At 35.7% G+C, this 20,343-nt stretch overlaps 1 protein-coding gene across 2 annotated transcripts in view; it reads right to left on the bottom strand.

Annotated features, from left to right (window-relative positions):
- CENPF (centromere protein F) overlaps positions 1-20,343 on the bottom strand; it is a 35,495-nt gene that overhangs the window by 10,198 nt on the left and 4,954 nt on the right. For both annotated transcript variants that reach the window (XM_023922831.2, XM_023922832.2), the window contains exons 5-13: positions 20,226-20,317; positions 17,622-17,889; positions 15,909-16,111; positions 12,902-13,027; positions 11,093-11,221; positions 9,464-9,586; positions 6,728-6,863; positions 2,807-6,243; positions 12-2,306 (exon numbers count right to left, since the gene is read on the bottom strand). In XM_023922831.2, coding sequence (XP_023778599.2) covers positions 12-2,306; positions 2,807-6,243; positions 6,728-6,863; positions 9,464-9,586; positions 11,093-11,221; positions 12,902-13,027; positions 15,909-16,111; positions 17,622-17,889; positions 20,226-20,317 — 6,809 coding nt within the window. The remainder of the gene's footprint in view (positions 1-11; positions 2,307-2,806; positions 6,244-6,727; positions 6,864-9,463; positions 9,587-11,092; positions 11,222-12,901; positions 13,028-15,908; positions 16,112-17,621; positions 17,890-20,225; positions 20,318-20,343) is intronic.

Genomic DNA, 20,343 nt, shown 5'->3' with positions numbered 1-20,343 from the left:
AATGATATTACCTTTTTACATAGAGTGTTCTTTTCACAAAGTGTAGATTCCAGTTCCTTCTCAAGGTCCTTATAAGACATTTTTAGAACATTCAGGATATCTGGAGAGGTTTCACCATCGGGAAAATGTTGCTCCTTCAGCTTCAACTCAGCAATCAAGTTCTGCAGCCTCTCTTTTTCCTGGTGCCAGCATTCAAGTTCATGCTGCATGTGAGACAGCTGCAAAGATAGAGCTTCTGTTTCTTTCACCTGATTTTCAAGAGCACCATTTTCCTGCACCTTTTCATTGAGTTTTTGTTTACAATCCATCAATTCTTGAACAAGTACTTCCCTTGCTTGATCCAGTTTGATGTTTTCATTTTTTATTTCCTGACATTCCTGTATTAGCATTATTTTATCTTGCTCAAGATGAGCCACCTGATTAATCAAGACCTGCTCTTTTGCTCTAGCATCTGCTTCCTTCTTGCATGAAAACTCTAATTTCTCACTCATATATTTGAGCTCAGATCTCAGCAATGCCACAGTATTTTCAAACTCATCTTTGATTTGTATCTTTTCTTCCTCCTTTTCTCCCAACTGCTTTGCTGTAGTCAAATTTGAAGACTCTAGATCAAGGAATCTTTCTTGCATTGCTTTTAAATCGTTAGCCAAACACTCTTTTTGTGAGGTGAGGACATCAATTTGTAAGTTAGAACATTTCAGCTTTTCAGTCATCTCTTCCATCTCCGTTGCTAATGTTTCTGCCTCTGCTTTGGCAGTCTCCAACTCAATAACTGTATCTTCTAGATTTTTCTCTGATATCTCCAATTCCCTTTCAAGCCTCTCTATTTTATCCTGAAGGGAGTCAGCTTTCCGTTCATTGTCTCTCAGCTTTTCAGCAATGTGACATTTTTTCTTCTCATCAGACTCAATTTTTACTTTCAGCTTCTCAATTCCACATCGCAGTTGGTCTGCTTCTTTCTGTGCAGCACTGAGTCTTGCAGCAAGTTCTCTTTTTTCCATTAACAAGCCTTCCAAAGATTCGGAAAGCTTTGAATTTTTCATTTCTGACGAATCTAATTTATGCTGCATCATTCCCAACTCTCTTGCAATCAGCTCTTTTTCTTTCTTTGAATCTGCTGCTTCATTCTGGAATTTTTCTTTCTCTAAGGTGAAAGATACAGCATCATTTTCTAAACTTTGCAGCTTCTGAAGAAGACAGTCTTTTTCATTGGATAATTGATTTGCATCAGATTTTGCAGCCTCAAGCAGATTTGCTTGTGTCCTCACTTCATCCTCTAACCTTCTAATGAATCCCGTAGAATCCATTTTAGTTAACTCTAATTCTTTTAATTTCTCTTGTAGCTTCTGATACTTCTCATCCAACTCTTTTTTGCTTTCAGACAAAATAGTCAGTTCTTGGCCAATATAGTTTCTCTCAGCTGTGACTGAAGCAAGGTGCTCTTGAAAGCTAGAAATAGTTTTCAGATTAACTTCCCTCTCCCTTTCTAATTGCTGACATTTTGCCTGAAGCATTTCAATGTCATGCTCTATGAACAAGGCATGGTTCTCAATATTAACTTGCTCAGATTTCGGACTCCCCCCTTCATTTTCAGCTGCAAGAAATTGCTCCTGACCAGCTCTCTTGGTCATTTCTACATCATCAAACATGTCTGCTGAATTAAGCAATCTAACTTTACATATCTCCAGCTCAGACTTAAGGTTCTCAGGTTCTTTTTCTAATGAGACTACTTGAAGAGATAACTCCTGCTTATTGATAGAAACTGATCTGTGTTTTTCCTTTATGCTAGAGTTTTCTTCCTTAACGGCTACAGTAGCTTCCACCAGTTCTGCAAAAGCTGAGCTATTTGAAATTGTTTCTACTTCCTGGAAGTTCATCTCTGAGTTTGATTGCTCAGCTTGTATTTTTAAATCAACAATGTTTGGGTTTTTTTCTGTCTCACAGATCAGCTTCAAATTTTCAGCAGTCTGTTGTTTTGCCTCTTCCTGAAGCATTTCAGTGGTTATTTGATTTTCACAGAAATACCCAGCACACAGAATCCTACTACTGGAAAATGACAATGCATTGGCATGGTTGGAGGAGCTGGTTCTTTTTCCAGTATTTTTACGCTCCTGTTCTCCAGAAATCATTTCAGTGTAATCTTCCATTAATCTTGCTTCAGCAGTCTCAGTTTCATTTTCACACACAGAGGCATCTCCTCCAGCCATTTTCTCAACGGGAATTATTTTAAGATTACTGTTTTTCAGAGCTGAGTTTTCAACAGGCACTCTCAATTTATAAGGACTATTGTTTTCTTGTTCTATGTTCTGCAAGGAATAAGAATAAATCAATTATAAAAAAGGAGGGAAGAATGCATATAAGAAAAAATAAGGTAAGTTTTAAAACTTTCCTTAAACTAGTAAAGCTCCTGCTCTCATGCGAAATAAATAGATATCATCCCTCCCTACTTCACATCTCCTTTCTTACAGCAAGGATTGACAGTTATTTATCATCTTTGGCCAAAAGGTTTTAAATGTATTGAGGGAGAAATTTCAGATAAATATGCTAATAGACTATGTGCCAAGATACCACATCCTTCTGTATTTTGGGAAAATAGGTGTCTACATGACAAAGTGAACTATTGTTAATATAACTAAAGGATGAAGACTACTGCTTGAGTATGGATTATTTTTCATCCTTCTCCAAATAATAGTACTGCTTCTGCAGGGCACAATTTTAAATAGATTTTACTGCAAAAAATTCTATTTGGGTGACCACAAATGAAAGGACTTACATAAAACTCATTTGCACAACAGCAATTACTTACATTTTCAGTATCTGTGCACAGGAGTGAATGAGAACTTAAATCAAGGACCTGTAGTTGGAGTCTTGCTGCTTCCAGCTCCAAAGAGAGATTCTCAGTTTGCTTTCTTTCTGCTGCCAGTTTGCACTCCATCTCCATAGTCACATTATTCAGCTTCTGCTGCCATTCTTCCTTTTCAGATAGATTTTGCTGTTTGAGATTATCTATTTCTTTCCTTTCAGAAAGTATAACTTCTTTCAGTTCTTGTATTTCCTCATTTTTCATATTCTCTTGAACACGAAACTGATCTTCAAGCACCTTGATGGCCTTCTCATATGTCTGACAGAGAATCTGAAGTTCTTTAATTCTATTTTCAAGGTTAGATTTTCTTGGAGTAATACTCCCAAGCTCTCTAACAGAGTCCAAATTGTGATCATTATGATACTTTTCAACCAAAATTTCTGTTGCATCCTCTGAAATTACTTCTACAGAACTGTCTGTCTGATTAATTTCCTCTGTCCATTTGCATGGACCACTGTTACGAGAATCAACCACATCACTTACTTCTAACAAACAGGGATTTACAGAAAGGTCTGAGGAAGAATCCATGGCCTTAGTTTCATCTAGTTTAGGCAGCGTGTCATCTTGGCTGGATGACAGTGACACTGGCACAGAATCTACATGAGCACTGCTCAGACTCGTTGACAACAAAGGATTTTCTGCTTTCAGCATTTCCATACAAGACTGCAGTTCACATATCTTTGAACTCATATGACAGTGCTGTTCATATAATTTTAGGTGTTCATTCTGGAAAGTCAAAAGCTTCTCTCTCACTTCTGCAAAGTGTACCTTAACTTCTTTGCTGGTCAATTTCAAATCTTCATAGTCGAAAGAACTGCATTCTTTAAGTTTGAAGGACATTTCCTTATTATCAGAACACATTTTCAGATCACTGTTGTCGCTTTGATCCATAAGTTCATCAGGAAGAACAGCTTTCTCAGCTTTTAAATTGCTATCTGCATTCATTATATCATCTTTCTCCTCTTCCTCTTTATTAATACCTGTGGTTTTTGCATCTTTAAATCCAGAGGCTAATGCAGTGTTTTCACACTGCAACTTCTCACACATTTTCTCAAGCTCACTCAGCTGGTTTATTGTTACCTGCAAAGAGGATGCCAGCAACACTGATGAAGGACTTTGATCTATTCCCCTTTTGCCACAATCCTGGGAAATGTCACCATAATTATAATCCAATGAGTGGCCATCTTCCTCTAATACTATAAGTGAAGAATCTGCAGTTTTCAGTTTTTTAATAGACAGTAGTTCTTGCTTCAGTCTCTCTTTTTCTCTCACACTTTTCTCAAGTTCTACTTCCATACCTTTTAAAGCAGTATCCAGTTGCATCACTTCTAACCTGCAGTTCTCTAGAGAGAGTTCACTATCCTCAAAATCCATTTGAAGAAGCTCAAGTTTAACCTGGCATTTATTCAGCTCAATGTCCTTTTCTTCCATTGATTTTCTCAACTGTTCTGAGCAGAGTCTTTGTTCACAATTAACATTGCACATTAGAGGTTCATTTTTTGTTGTTAATTCCTTCCCCAATTGCTCTTTCTCTTGAAATACAAAGTCACATTTCTCTTGCAGTGTATTTTGTGTTGTCCTGGCATTTAACCTTTCCTGGCTTAAACAGTCAAGCTCCGCAGAAGGCACATGTTGGATGTTGGAAAATTCTGACTGCAGCTGCTGAAGTTCATGAACCAAATCCTTTTTTATTTCTTCTGAGGCTATTAGTTTATGTAAGATATCTTTGTTCTCACTCAATACCTGTTTCTCTTGTTCTAATTTTGCTTTCTTTTCATCTAATTCAATTGTCTGCTCTCTCAGAATGTTCATAATTTTTCCATTTTCTTCTTCTACTAATTTATACTTTGCCTGCAAAACTTCAAGCTCTGTTTTGATCTCTGCAGTTCTTGATTCAATGCGCTGTCTTTCCTCCTCATGTTTTCCAGACATTTCAGAAATGATTTCTTCTCTTTCCTTTAAGCTATCATAAATATTTTTATTTGCCTCCAGTAAAGTTATTTGCTCTTGCTTTAAAGCACTGCTTAAATTCCTAAGGGCTGTATTTTCTTCAGTAAGTTCAACAATTTTTTTATTGTATGAGCAAATCATTGAAGACATGTTCTTCTTCTCTGAATCCCATGTTTCAGACGTGAGCTTCAGCTGGCTTAGTGAATCCTCAAGCAATTTATTATTGATCTTTAAATCCTGAAGCTCAGCTTGTTGGTTTTCTAGCTTTTCATTCAGACTTTGCAGCTGCATGTCCTTTTTCTCAAGAATAGCTGAAGTTTTTTCAACTAATTCCTGACGTGCTGAAATATCCGCTTGCAAGTTACCGATGTGCTGCTTGGTTTCTGTCATGAAGTTTTTGTGCATCTGTTCTACTGCAAATAACTTTTGTTCTGTTTCAGTCTTTATTTGCAGTAAGTCTTCATACCGCTGCTGCTGATTTGAATTCAGCTGCTTTTGTGCCACTAAAGAACTCTCAAGAAAAGAGATCTGCTCTTGTAAATTGGGCAGATTCTTAGTTTTTCCCATTTCTAGAAGAGCTCCTGCACATCCGTGATCCTCACTGCTGGAATTACTTGCTGCAAATTGTATATTATCTAACTGAGTCTTATCCTGTCGGCTTTCTAAATTAACTTCTCCATCTTCTGTCATTTCTGAAGTATCTTTTGCATTTACAAGACAACAGATTTTTTTATATTCACCAAGCAGGCTGTGATAGCACTGCTCCCTTTGCAGTCCTTGACTTGCTGCCAGCTGTAACTTTTCTTCAAGTTCAGCAACTTGGTTGGTGAGCTGGAATATTTTACAGGACATATTTTCTATCTCTTTACAGTACTTTTTATCAGAACATTCTGCTTTCTGCTTAAGTTCATCAAAAGCTTTTTTTTGTTCTTCTAATTCTGTACTTTTACATTCCAGTATATATTTAAGTTCTCTAATCTCTGTGGATTTCCTGTCACTTTCGGTTTGCATCATCCTAAGTTTCTCACTATGCTCATGATTTTTGCTTTGCTGACTTTGAAGGGAACTCTCCAAGTCATTGATATGAGCCAGCATACCTTCCTTTTCAGACTGAAGTTTATTTATGAGATGATCAGTTTCATTTTTCCATTGAGAAAGAACTGTAGACTCTTTTTGCAATTCTTCACATTCTCTCTGCTTTAATCCAAGGAGTCTCTGCAAAGCTTCTGATTCTCCCTCCATTGTACTTATTTTACAGTCTTGTTCTTTAATATGATTATCTTTTTCCTTGAGGAGACCTCGGGCAGACTCTTGTTGCTTTTCCATGTCAGCTAAAGCTCTTTTCAGGTTCTCCAGTGAAAGAGAGCTCTCTTGCCTTTTCAATTTCTCTTCCAGTAACTTCAGCTCCACTTCCTGAACAGCATTTTTATCTGTAGAAGAAAACACCATCAAATCTTTGCCAGTCAATACTGGCAAATCTACTGATAACTTTCTAGATGGGGTGTTACTATTTACTTTTACTATTTTCAATTCTCATTCTACTGCAAAGCATTACTCTTAAGTAATATCACTGGATGAAAGATATTTATATTACTTTAGGCTAGCAGGCACTACATGCAGTCAGCTTTCCCTAAAAGAACTGCAAAACAGAAGTTTTCTGTTTAAAATAGATTCCATGAAAACAAATTTGCTGATAAGTTCAGTACACTTTGATTAATTTCAAAACAGCATACCTTCAGGAACTGTACATGTTCATAGACCAAAAACTCCTTCTCATTGACAACAAACTCAATGTTCTTAGAAAATAGTAATCCTATTCCCCAGCAGAAACTTTTTACTTAATTCACAATGAAACTTACAGCATTGCAGGAAACATACAAGAAAGAGTTCCGTAAATTTAAAATCATAACTCACTTTTCATCTCTTCTGCAAAATTCTGGCTTTGCTTTAGATATTGCTTGATCATATTTAGTTCTTCTTCAAGCTGGTGGATATCTTGCAATTTCTTTTCAAGTTGACAGTTCAGAAGATTTTTCTCCTTCTTCACTTCCTAAACCAAAACCAAATTAGGCCATATTTCATGTAAATTGTAATAAAAAGATCAGCGGACTCAGTTCATTTGAATCAAAGATATTCCATTAATCCTATTAAGACTTTGGGCATCTATGCCTGGATTCCTAAGCACTCCTCAGAAACATAAGCTGAATTTTTTATTCTTAACAAATTGACAGCATCTGAGAGATGCTGCCAGTTGATGTAGTCAGCATGTTCCTTGTTAGCCTAGAACAAACAGCTCCACATGACCTAACACAGAAAGAAAGAGATGGGACAGGACAGATTATACAAAATCTGAGCTGATGAAGTCAAGCTACTTTCCCAAAGAAGCTTGGTAAGCAAATCCCTGCAATGGCATCAAAATTAGCATGAAATGTGTAGAAAAGTAGATTTCACCTGTCATGTCATATAGAGACAAGTTCTCTTTCCACCGAATATCAACAACATGGCAACACTGGTCAAATTTTATTTAGAAGTGTTTACACTTTCAGATAGTTGCTTTGCAATTAACAGCACTTTCTTTCAAATAAACTGATTTTAAAAAATTCCAAACAAGATAACAAAACACTCTATCACCCCCACCAAAAAATACTATGTAGTAACTACATTGCACCCTGGAAACCAAATAAAATTATTTTAAAGAGATTCATCCCTGTTCTCCAAACTCCTGTGCTCTGGACAACAGATGGTATGGAACAGGCATGGCCCAAATGGAAACAGACCACCAATTATACATCCATTTACTACTAGCAGATAGGCATTGATTCACAAAAGCCGAGCTCAAGAAAGGGAAAGGTCTGAACAAAAAAAATTAAAAGCTTGCTAGTGTGGCAGGGGTTGTTTTTGCAACAGCCCCCAAATTACCCTGAGAACATGATTGAAATTGTCACTGTTGCTGACAGTTGCCTTCCCTTCTACTCACAGCCTTCCCTACCCACAGTTTAAAAAAAAAAAAAACCCACACATATAAATTTCAATGAATAAGTTTTCTAGCAATCTTAATAAATTTTCAAAGAAGTCCAAGCATCCAAACCCCTTGCATTCAAAGCTGCATGCACAGAAGCAATATAAGTACACAAATTAAACTAAGCCATTCATTAGAAAACCTAAGGTGATCTATGGAAAGAAAAAAACAAATACACTTAAGGAATTAAAATGGCTGAAAGGTCCAATTATTTCAATTTGGGGCAAACATTCCCAATATCCATAGAATCACACATTGGGTTGGAAGAGACTTTAAAGGTCATCTAGTTCCAACCTCCCTGCTACGGGCAAGGACGTCCCTTGCTAGACTGGGTGTAGATTTTTTTCCTAGTGTCTAATCTAAACCTACCCACTGTCACTGTGAAATCATTTCCCCTTGTCCTGTAATTCTCCATCTTTCTTGTAGGTTCCCTTCAGGAGCTGGAAGGCCACAGTTAATTCACTCCAAAGCCTTTTCTTCTCCAGACTGAACAAACTAAATTCTCTCAGCCTTTCCTTGTAGGAGAGGTGCTCCATCCCTCTGATCATCTCCTTGGTGGCCTCCTCTGGACTTGCTCAACAAGTCAAAGTATGAGAGAGAGCCAGTCAGCTGGGCCAAAACCATGCAAAGTACAATTCAAACAACAGTCACATTCCAACGACTGGGAATGTTGTCAGACATTGCAATCTACCAGCAAGAATGTACCTAAATTTTCACAATATACTAAACCCATACAAATGTTTGTGATGATCTGAACAAAACTCACTATTTTACTTTAGACTTTTGCAGAGAATTTTGATGGTAATTTTTTGGCAGAGACTACACCAGCTTATTTTATATCTGCTGATGACAGTTGGTAACAAGCAAAATGAGAATGTTTAACAAAACCAAACTCTGACACGGATTACATAGGAATCCATCTATTTTTCCGACTTAGAGCTGATTCTCCAAACAAAGGATGAAATTTGCATTGATAGGTCTCTAGTGGCAAAACTGTAACAATTTCAAGAGTAGCTGGTCTGGTTGCTACCAAAGCAAAACATTACTGAGAAGACAGACAAGACTTCAAAGTGAAAAGATTTCTGAGTGTGTGAGTAAGGTAGTTAGGCAGCATACAGAAACTTCTCTGAATTTACCTTTATTTGAGAAAAAAGTTTTTCCAGCACTGTATATTTATTGGACGGTCTTACTCTAAGAGATGTATTTTTTTTTTAAGACAATATAGTATTTGTACAAAATCACTGAGTTTAAGAGTATGAATCAAAGCAGCAATGATTCTAGAATTTACTTTCAAAATCAAACACATTTTATTATTATTTGAATTTATTTCAGAACCAAAAAGCAAGAATCTTTTGAAACACAATCTAATTTTTTTGAAAGTAAGTCCAACATGAACTAGAACCATATCATCAGCATTACAGCAATGAATCCCCACACAGCTAACTCCAGAAACTGCACTAATTTCCATGATGTTAGGCAAGGCCTCATTATGACTAGGATGAACACAAAAGTGTTTGAAGACTGCTTATGGGGAAAAAAACAATTGTGAGCAATTGCTCTAGATTATTAAGTGTTTACAAATTGCTAATTTATAGCATTAATTCTGCCAAATACTCCTCAGCATTGCTCACCTGAAAGCTTCTTATGAGATCAGCTTCCTTAGTTTGGGCTGCTGACAGAGCCTGCTCTGCTCTGCACAGCTTCTGGGTGAGATCACTGGTGTCATGTTCCAAGCGTTGTTTTGCTGCCATTACCTGGAAAACCAACATTGCAATCACAGGCACAACTTCTTTCTTTAAATTACCATTCTTGAACTCAACATTCTGTTATAAAATGAAACTATTTTATCCCATCATGAACCCAAGGATTGCTTTACTGTTGTTTAGAGAAAAAGTTGGGAAATCTCTAAAATACACACATTTCTAGACTGTCTGAAATAATCTTAATTCATCCAACTTGCAGCTACATCACCACAATTATATCTGCAGGATAGAAATGAGATTGGAATATAATTGCCTTTTTGCTAAGCTATGTGAATCAGAAAGTTAGGATCAGAACTGCAATTACTGCTCTGGTGACACTGATTTTATAAAAAATTAACAGGTTTTAACTCTTTCAAAAGAGTCCTAAAACGCTCCAGATTAAAAAGGAAGGAAATTACACTACAGAATAAAAAAAAAGTCTATTCCAAGGTCATCAAGTAATAGATTACCTTTATTTGAGAAGGAAGTAAAAGGCACTTATTGTCCTCTCAAATCAATTTTTCAGTAAGCATATACAAAAGTATATGCATATTATAAAGAAGCCTCCAATAAAAACTTTTGACTGAATGTAGTTCCACAGCTATATTTCTAAAATAAAACAAGCCTGCAAGAAAGCTGTTGGCAGTTTTAGAAATGATGTTTCAGTGCAGACTGCCTGCAAATGCAGCTTCTCAATGTAACTTTCTAGAACTTGTGGCCCTTTTTAGAAAATCAGTTAGCTCTGCTGCTTGAGAAATGCTCTTGGGGGTTTTTGGAGGCTTTTAAACATTCCTCTTTTCTGATAACCCACTCCTGAGGCTTGTGCTGCTTTCTAACCTACTTAAAGTTGGGAGTTTGTGACAACTAATGTGTTTTCAAAGCTAGCTGCTGCCAAAGCTGTGGAAGAGCTCCTTCATACTGGATCTCCTTCCTTACACAAGCCATGAAACTCATCTGATTTTGTGGAGAACCAGTTCAGGGAGTTAAACTGATAGCAAACACTTGGTTCTGTACACAGATATACTAATTTAAATACAATATTTTCTCTGCTCTTTTATCTCTTCTCAGCTGTCTCCAGAGTCACATGATGAGTGTATGGCCAGGGTATATGAAAATAGGACTGTTTTTCCAAAGGGTGGCAACCTGTTGGTCAGTAGATCTATCATCAAGCTATACCTCTGCATGGGTTTGTTTTTGTTTTTTTTGTGAAGTGCCTTGTGATCACCCTAGCTCCTTCTTTCTCAGATTTATTTTACCTGCACTTTCTGCATTTACATCTCCTTCCCCAAGAGAAGTGGACTAGCCACAAACTTGTAAAAGCCTAGAATTCACATATAAATACACTGTATTAGATGTTTTGTATTTACCATTTCTTACTGAAATACTTATTGTAAAAACATTAATACAGGATGCCATATGAATAATTTCTTTACTTTATGTATAATTAAATTAAGGCAGTGCTGTTGAGACAACTAAATACCACTCTAGGAGTGGCTTTTAATGCTAAAAAACACCTACTTTGTCAAATTCTGCCTGCAGAACATTGAAGTTATTCTTGGCTTGCTGCAGCTCCTGATTCAGTTTGCTTCTTATCTGGTTGTACTGCTGATCCAGTATTTGCAAGGAATGCTGCTGACAAGAGAGTTCCTAGAAAACAGTGGCAGGGCAGCAAAAAAATAAACACATGACCACAAGAAGTCTCTATTTTGGTTACTGCAGAAGTAACAACAGATTTTTATCAGCAGGTGCTGCCTGCTCAGGGACACTTGTCTTACACAGCAAACAACAGTTTAAAACCAGCTTTGATTGATGAGGCAAAATCAATATATAGGCAAGAATGACATTAAGCCAATTTATGTCATCTGCTTAAGAACTTAATTACTGTAACACAATTCCTGCCACAGAAAGAGAAAAAAATGGAACTAAAGCTAATGAAAATAAGTGTAAATTTTTTTCACACTAAAGGTCAATTTCACATAAGAATTACATTTCAGTACAAGTAGACAAGTTCATCTCTGCTATTACTTACTTACCATACTGCAAGGTTGTTTTTTTCCACAATATTGCACAAAATTTGTGGCAAGAAGACATAGTACAGAGCCTTTAAATAGAACTTGACAAACTAATATTATAAATAAATGAACATTAAAACATTATAGTAACCTGTAACAGCTCACAGATCCTAACCACTGCAGAAAAAGAGTTTCTCAATTAATGGCCTTGCTGAACAACTTAAGAGTGGAAGCATGTGGGCTTACATATTAATCTTATGAAGGCCTTTTTTCAGCTAACTAAAAAAAGGAAAAATCAGGACAGAAGGGTCACAGGCCTTCAACCTGTCTTTTGATTAACACAATGATGCTACAACTATTCAAATCCAAAAATCAGTTGTTCCAATTTACCACTTTAGGCAAGGTTCAGTATCAATTTAAGATCTTGAGATAGCATCTAGACTAACAGACTTCGTAAAATCACTTTTTCACTCAAGAGTCCTGGTAGGAGCACTGTTTATTGGCTACTCCACCAAAACTCCTCTGCCAATTATTTTATCTATTTGAACATACCTTAGAGAAAAGATTTCAGATTAAACATTTGACACAACAAACCGTCTTCCTCAGGGCAATACCCTTATATTCAATCCCCAAAGCAAACTTAAAATGCCCATCTGAAATAGCACTATCACTTCTGAATCTGTGTCTTAGATTTCCTAACACTGATTACATTATTAAGCTTAGAAAGAAAAATACAAAGAGTTTAGCCCTAATCCAAATCAGTATTAATGCTGTTGATTCTAAATAAAACTTCATTCCATAAAAATTCCTCGGATAGTGCTACACTTTTTCTCTCTGCAAGAGCTAGCATGAAGGAAATGAAAGACACTTAATGCTAATTGACTATATTAACATCTTCTGAGCATGAACCAAAATTAGAATAGAGATATAATCCTAAAGAAATTCTTTTCCTTCTGTGTGAAATGCATACAAAATTAACTCAAATTCCATAGAAATAATTTAGTTGGTTACTAAGTTTGAGCTCACATATACATAATTTTATGAAAAATGGAGCCTAGTTTCTTACGGATTTGCATCTCATTCCATCTCTGACATGTTCTCTATTGTCCACTGAATACCAAAATAATCCTGCACCTCTCCAACAGCTCCTCCCCGCTATTGCAATGTTTGTTTTCCATTTTTTCAACTACCTTTGCAACTTTTACCTCTCTGTCAAATGTGATTGCAACTAACAGAAAATCAGATGCACATCATGTGTATTCTAAGCCAAGTGCTTTCATCTCCTCAGGAAGTTAAAAAGTTCTCCTTGCCTTACCTGTTGGTATTCCTTTTCCTTCGCCTTTATTTTCTGTTCTAAAGACTGACGAGTGCTCTCAGCATTTTGTCTTTGGCAATTCAGTTCTTCTGACAATCGCTTCACCTTTTGCTCCAACATTTGGACCTATAATAATTTAGTTATCAATCACAAGTGTTAAAGGTACAGGTGATGTTTCATTTAAATATACAAGCCCTCACATGAAAGGAAAAAAAAAAAAAAATCACTGCTGCCAGCTTCTACAATTGTTCTAGCATTCATCTAACCATAGTAACTTTAGCTGGTACCATATAAATTCCTAGCAGTCTGAAGTACAAAACTCACTAATTCTTCCTTATGTTAGTGAGAAAATGTGTGTATATATAGAAAGAGTATATGTACTTTCATATATATGTATTAGGGATGTATATGTATACATGAGGGTATACAGATACAATAACAAAAACATATTTAGATGACAAGATAACAAATACATCCTTATATATATATTTAAATAGTAAGAAAATAGAAGATATATATCTTTACATACTTAGTAAAATAAAAAAACATATAAGATAGATACCTTTATATATATTTAGATAATATAATAAGAAAATCAATGGTTTTGACAGTCTGCAGAAAGATGCTACATCTGGCACTAATACCGATTATATTTTCAGTACATCAGGTTGCTACCAACAAAAGAATGACTGCTAACTGCTAAGCAACTACATATTTAGACTCAAAATAAATGGATATTCCACCAAATTTCAGTGATTCAGCAAGCTGATTTGAAAAGAAAAAAGAAGCAACTATCTTAGCTTATTATAAGAGTATTTTTTACAATTTAAAATTTAATTAAAAAAAAAATCAGCAGGCTATGTCTAAGTTCATCTCCATGTTAACTTATTTAACTCAGTTGATTATGTCAATATTCTGTCACCCAAGAGGGTGAAGCATTGTTCACTTAACTTCCTGAATAAAAAATATCATTTTTAATTTTTATTCCAGATCAAATCTGTTCATGCTAAATATGTACAATTTTTTCCTCAGAGTAAGAAAAAGGTGGCAACGGTTGAATGGGACACTCTTTCTTCAGCAACAAGAGCTGTTTATTTAGTTAACGAAACAGTAGTAATAAGAAAATAAGAAGCAGGTAGTTGTATTGGGATGTCAGGTTATTAGGCAGAGACTGCAGGGATTGTGAACTCCTATAAGATCATATGGAAATGTGATGGCAGAAAGGCTGCAGATCTCACAAGGAGTGAAAATACTCGATAACACAGAGGTGCTGTACTTGAGGTCAGTGACTAGTACCAGTGACAGAGAAGTGCACAAGGAGGGTTGCCAGCATTAAATCCAGGTTACATGGCATGAAATAAAATGTAAAATCTCAATGCAGTTCTACTTTCAAAGTCCAGAGTGGGCAGGCAGAGATCCAGTGCAAGAAAGAAGAAACAGAACAGAAAGGAGTCACCTTCAGATGGCAGGACCAAAGGAACCTTCTGGGGCAAGATGCACTGTGCCTTAAGGATGTGCCATCCCTCAATTCCAATGGTATTGGAACACTTCCAAGGAGAAGTAGCAAGTCCCACTTCTCCTTGTCCTTCCCCAGGTATCTTTCTAGATACACAACCTTGCCCTTTCCCTTGGGCTGCTTTTAATCCCCTTTGATTCATCAGTGAAAAAATTCTGCTCTCTTAAACCCATAGAAAATTAACAAGAGAAAATAAAATACATAATACCCTAATATTTCAGGAAGTTGAATCAAGTCATTTGTGAAATCAAATAAATTAAAATCAAGCCCTTTTCAGAGAAATTGAGCTGTCAGACTGGGTCAGCTGTGTCTTTCCACAAACTCACCTTACTGACACTGCCTTTATGAAGTCAAGGGACGATGTCAGGTGTTTCAATTTCCCTTACCCAGCCAAGACTTCCCCTAAACTAATTCCTCACAGAATTATCAATAGCCACATGTTGCTGTCTCTCTGAGAAGGCAGAGAGATCAAGGTTCACATGCAAAGGTCTATATTTTAAGGGCCAATACAGGAGTTGTGGGAAACATTAGCTCACCAATATACTTAAGTAGCATGCAGAAACTTGCTGACAAACATGGGTAATTATTCTACTCAGAGAAGATACACACAGACACATCTTTTCCCCATGCTGTAAATGAATCAAACTAGTAAAGGAAAAAAGTTAAAAGACAAATGAAAATATGAGGATTCAAGGAATAATGGCATCTGTGCACTAATTTCAGATTTGTTAAATGTTGTGAAAAGGGACTTCAGGAAGGTAAGGCAACTTGATTAATCAAAGTAAAGACTTACTTGTTACCTTCTGCAGTTTAAATTACTTTAAGCACTGGCATTCTCTTTTTGTGCATGATTATCAGCAAAAATCTGAAACATTTCAGATTTTTATGTGTATTTACATACACTTTGTAAATTCCTGACTAAGCAAGTTGTACTATTCTATTGATTTTCACTAAGAAAACTCCTCAGGGATTAGGCTCTTTAATTTTTAATTACATTTAGAAACTGCATATATTCTTATTTTTGCACTGCGTTTTTACTTGGACATTATTTAAAACAAGAAATATACAATACAAGGACTATACCCACACAACATCCTGTAGTATAAGCAATAAATTCTGATTTTCAGCCAAAGATGCAACAGTCTTTTTCAAGTCAGAACTTGCCACCAGATGTCATTGTTGCTCCATGCAACTTGATCAGTAAATATTTTTCAGAATTTGAATCAAACTTACCTGAGTAGGAAAATCATTTATTTAGGTGGTATAAGAACCTTCCAGAAAATGGGCAACTGCTTACATGTATTAATGGTTTTACATATAAATACGTATCAAACTACCATATATTTCTCGTAGCATATACTTGATCCTCAGTAGCCTCTCAAGAAATTTAGTCTGAGAACCTTGGGTCTCACTAAATGGCTGAAAACTGACACATAGGAATATTGGCAATGAATTGTAAGGACAGTCAGAAAATGTGAGGCAACATTTTACCTGTGTGGTAGTTTGATCAAGCTGTGTACTCGTTTGAGTCAGTTTATCTCTGGTTTTGCTCAGAATTTTATCCTTCTCAGCTAATTCCAACTTCAATCTGTCCAGCTCCAGTTCGGTTTCTTGCTGCTTATTCATATGGGACCTCTTCAATTTTTCTTGAGCTTGCAATTGGTGTTCTAGGTCTTTGATAACGGAATTTAGTTCTGAATTTAAAAAACAATAAAGATTAAGGATACTTTCTGCTTTGGAAGGTACCACTTCCAACACACTTCCAAGTATTTAAAATGTTTGATAACAACCCAATTTCCTGACACAGGCAGACACCCTGTGAAATTTTCAACAAGTTAAAACAAGTTAAAACTCTCTTCTACTATGACACCAATGACAAAAACTATCAGGACTGTAAGACAGTTGACTCTAAATCAATAATTCCTACCTCATGAAAAAGAACACAGAAACATGATAGCTCAGGAGCAAGTGCTGCAAAGGCAAAGACAATTTGTTCCTCCGCTGGTTTATTTTGTTTGGTTTTGTTACTGTTTTTAACCATGCAGAAACATGTCACTTGAAATATCTTTTTATTTTTATAATCATAAACACTACAAGCATTTGCTTAGGGCAACTGTGCTTCCAAAAGACTTTTCAACTATCTGGTAACTGTAAATGTCCCATTTCATATTTTAATCTTTTTTCTTGTCTCAAAACTGCATACATATAATAATAAACCAAGTAATATTTTCACAGACTATATCAGTAAAAGTTTATCTTCCATAAACCACAGCACAGTAGAAACACAATTCACAGTAGAAAACCAAGTCATCTACAGGAAGCATTATCCAGAATTGCTACTATCTGGGGGATTTTGTGTTATTGTTTGTTTTTGTTTTGTTTAAAGAAGCCCTGTCTTCCTGATTCTGAATTTGTATGGCTTCCAAGTTCAAGAAGCCACCAAAATTGAAGCTGTATGTGAGGTATTTGAATGAACAGTTTGGAGAGTACAGGGACTTTTAAAACAGTGGAAAATCTGTCCAAAGAGTACAAATAGCAGGCTCAAGTGAATTCACAACAAATCCACAACAAACCAACTATTTCCTCTCTTACAACTATCAGGTATCAGGAATAATTACTTCTTCATGTCACTATGTACAGTACAAGACCATATCCCATGTTTTGATCGCACTTTTTGTAGCATACTTCATTTTGTGCTTCCAGTAACATCCATCATGGACCAAGTCAGTTCTGCACTAAGCATGTTTAATCATCAAACTTTTAAGACAGTTATTGCTCAGTCAAAAGTATCAATAGTATAGAAAAATAAGGAAACAATATAATTGAATTTAACAGTGAGATACAATGAAATCCTGAAGACTTTTTTTTAGCTGTTTTAAGAAGATTGTTCCATGAGCAATGGGATTAATGGAAAAAGGTATTTTTCCTTTTAGATGATGTCCCCTACTCAGCCCAAAAATGTTCTCTTCTAATTCTCATACCTCTTATGTAAAAGGTACCACAGTTTGTAGGTAATCACAGTGTGTGGCTGATCACTGAAAATACACCAGCTGCCAACAGGGCTAGCTACCAAAGGCATCAGCAAGTATCTTTCTCTTTTCCTTGCTAAAGCACTAATTTCAATAGCTTGCTTCTATCTGCACACCAGTTTCATGAAACCATACAAGAGACTGCCTCTGGGTCTTAAAGAAATGCATCAGATACCCTGGTTCTGTGCTCTTCGCTGGATCATGAGGGAAGAATTCAAGTTCTCAGAAAAGCTGTTGTCAAACTCGTTCTTCTCTGATAGAATACTTGAATTTGTTTCTCTATCCCATGGAAAGGAGGATGCTGCAGAACTTCCCCTTGCAGGTGTTTCTTGGTTTCTAGCTGGTGTCTTTTCCTGTTGCCATGAAAACACAGATGAGGAAGCCTGATGCCGAGCAATCTCTCTGTGACTCAAACAGCTTTGAGGGTGAGGCTGATTTATTTTCTGTGTCCAAAAAAAAGGAAAAGGATATGCCTTTACAAGGTTTCTTATCCAACACATAACAAAATAACTAATTTAATATTAAGTAGCTAATAGGTCATCATCATTTCACATTGTTATAATATCACAGCATCTACCAGTGCAAAGTCCTGATACATGTCATTATTTTTTATGGTATGTAAATTAAATAACTTTAGCACAAGTATCCAAGCATAGCTGATACTTACAAGTACAAACCAGGATATCAAAAAAAGTATTTTGATCTGTATATTTTTATAAGAAACATACATAATTTTTTCGTCTTTCTCAAGAGAGACGCCATCATTTAACTCCTACATTTTTAAAAATCAAAGCCTACATTTCTGCAGGCAAGTGAATACAAATAAGAAAAAAAAAAAAAGTCTAGTCTAACATATCTGATATTTGACCAACATTTAGTTCTACTGGAGAAGCACAGGTAAATTCAAAACAGATTTAATTATTTAAACAGAGTACTCCAAAATTGCCATAATAAACTCTTCCAGGTACAAGCTTTCACTATTTTCCCATAGAAAAATAAAGTAGAAAAAAATCAGATTTTTTTCCTTCTTAAGTGAAAAAAAACCCACAAAGCCTCAAACAGTAAAGCCCCTATTGTATTTTAACTGGATTTTGAAATGTAGCTCATTTTAATTACTTTTCTTAAACTAAATCCCTCAACTATGTAATAGTCAGTGTGACTTCTCAGTCAAACCAGAGAATACGCTGTTATCTAGAAACAGCTCTGCCAAGACCAGAAATCTATTGTCCAGAATGCTGTGTCCAATCCTGTAAAATAACTTGTTAACAGAGAAAGAGGAAAAGAAAACTAACCATGCATTCAGTGATCATTTCCCCTATATGCTGCTTAAATTTATAGGTTCTGAGCCAAAGTTTAAATCCAGAACTAGCCACAATGACAACTAAATGCTTCCTGGAATCATAGACTTAAGAGTCTGAATGTATCAGGTATTTCTTCTTCAAGTTACGTTTTCCTGATGTACCACTTCACTATGTTTTTTAGATTGAATTTTATTTACCATTTTAATTATTGCAAGTGTTACAAAACACTGTGTGGTCTTCAAGTATATTATTCAACTCGTTTTCAGAACACTAATCAATATGCTGAATAGCACAGTTCTCTTTATCAAGCCTTTTCAGGCTCCTCTGCTGACCATTCCCCAGGAAAATGGACCATCTTTTGCCACTCTGCATTCAATCTTTCCCTTTAAATTTATAAGAACTCCCTTTATCAAATTTTTTTCCCTTTCATCAGTGTATATTCAACAACATTACACTGAGTCACACTTAACTTACATATTTTCAGATTTGTTCTCTAAAAGAACACCAAAAGGTCTGAAAATATATGAGGTATGATTTTCCTTTATCAGCAAATGGTTGGCCTCTTCTCCATATACTTCAATGAATGTATCATGTCACGTTTCTAACAATTTGCCCAGGACAGAAAGTTGGGCTGATTAAACTGTATGTCCCGGAAGCAGCACTTTGTTTTTTTCTAACCATCCTCCTTTTCTAATAATCATCCTTGTACTCTTCCAGTATCAAGAGAAGAATGAGGAAACATTGCACATCACAGTGATTCAGCAGTCCCACACTGCAACGCCCTGTCAATTAATGGGCAAATATTGTCTGTATCTGGTGATTTTTTTTTAATTTCTATTCATTTTATCAATCTAATTTAAGACTACTTCTGACTTTGCAATTTGAGGCTGTGCCACAGATTCAACCCCAATGAAAAAAGGCTCTGATATACAAAAGTTTTTAAACCATTACATAGTAAGTACCAAAGATAAAATTATTTCACATTTTCTGCAATGGCTTTTTCCTTGAGGGCTTTCACATCTTATTCATCTTGTTCTCAGAGATCAGCTAATACTGTTCCTCTTTCATATAAGTTTGAATGTCCTATTTTCTAGGTGTGAATTATTTCTCACAAACTTTTTCAAGGCTATTTCACTATCCTATCATATTTAACTTGGCATAATTGACACTGTTTTATCTTGTTCTTGCTTGCAGGAGACTTCCAGTTTCTGAAGGATGTGTTTCATTTTTAATGTCCTTCTTTCCTTTGCTATTCAAAGAGGATGGCTTTTCTGAATTCTCCAAGATTACTTCTGAATGGCAATACACACAGATTAATTATCTTTCTTTTAATAATATAAATGTAACATATTACAAATTTAATACATTAATATAGAATTATATTTTATGTGATGTAGAATATTTTTCACTAGTTTTCCATGTTCACTCAGTGGTTACTTTCTTAGATATCACACAAACCACCCCCAAGAAATACTTACCTTAAGCTGGATGGTTCTCAGTTGTAATTCGAGCTCTTTATTTTCTTGTACTTTTTTCTTGTATTTTTCTTCTAGTTCTTCAAATTTAGCATCTACAAAAACATGATGAATTATTCTT

This window comes from Cyanistes caeruleus, chromosome 2 (assembly GCF_971803275.1).
Source record: "Cyanistes caeruleus chromosome 2, bCyaCae1.hap1.1, whole genome shotgun sequence".
NCBI classification, from domain to species: Eukaryota; Metazoa; Chordata; class Aves; order Passeriformes; family Paridae; genus Cyanistes; species Cyanistes caeruleus.
The sequence above is the reverse complement of the archived record's forward strand: the minus strand, read 5'-3'. Positions and strand labels throughout refer to the sequence as shown.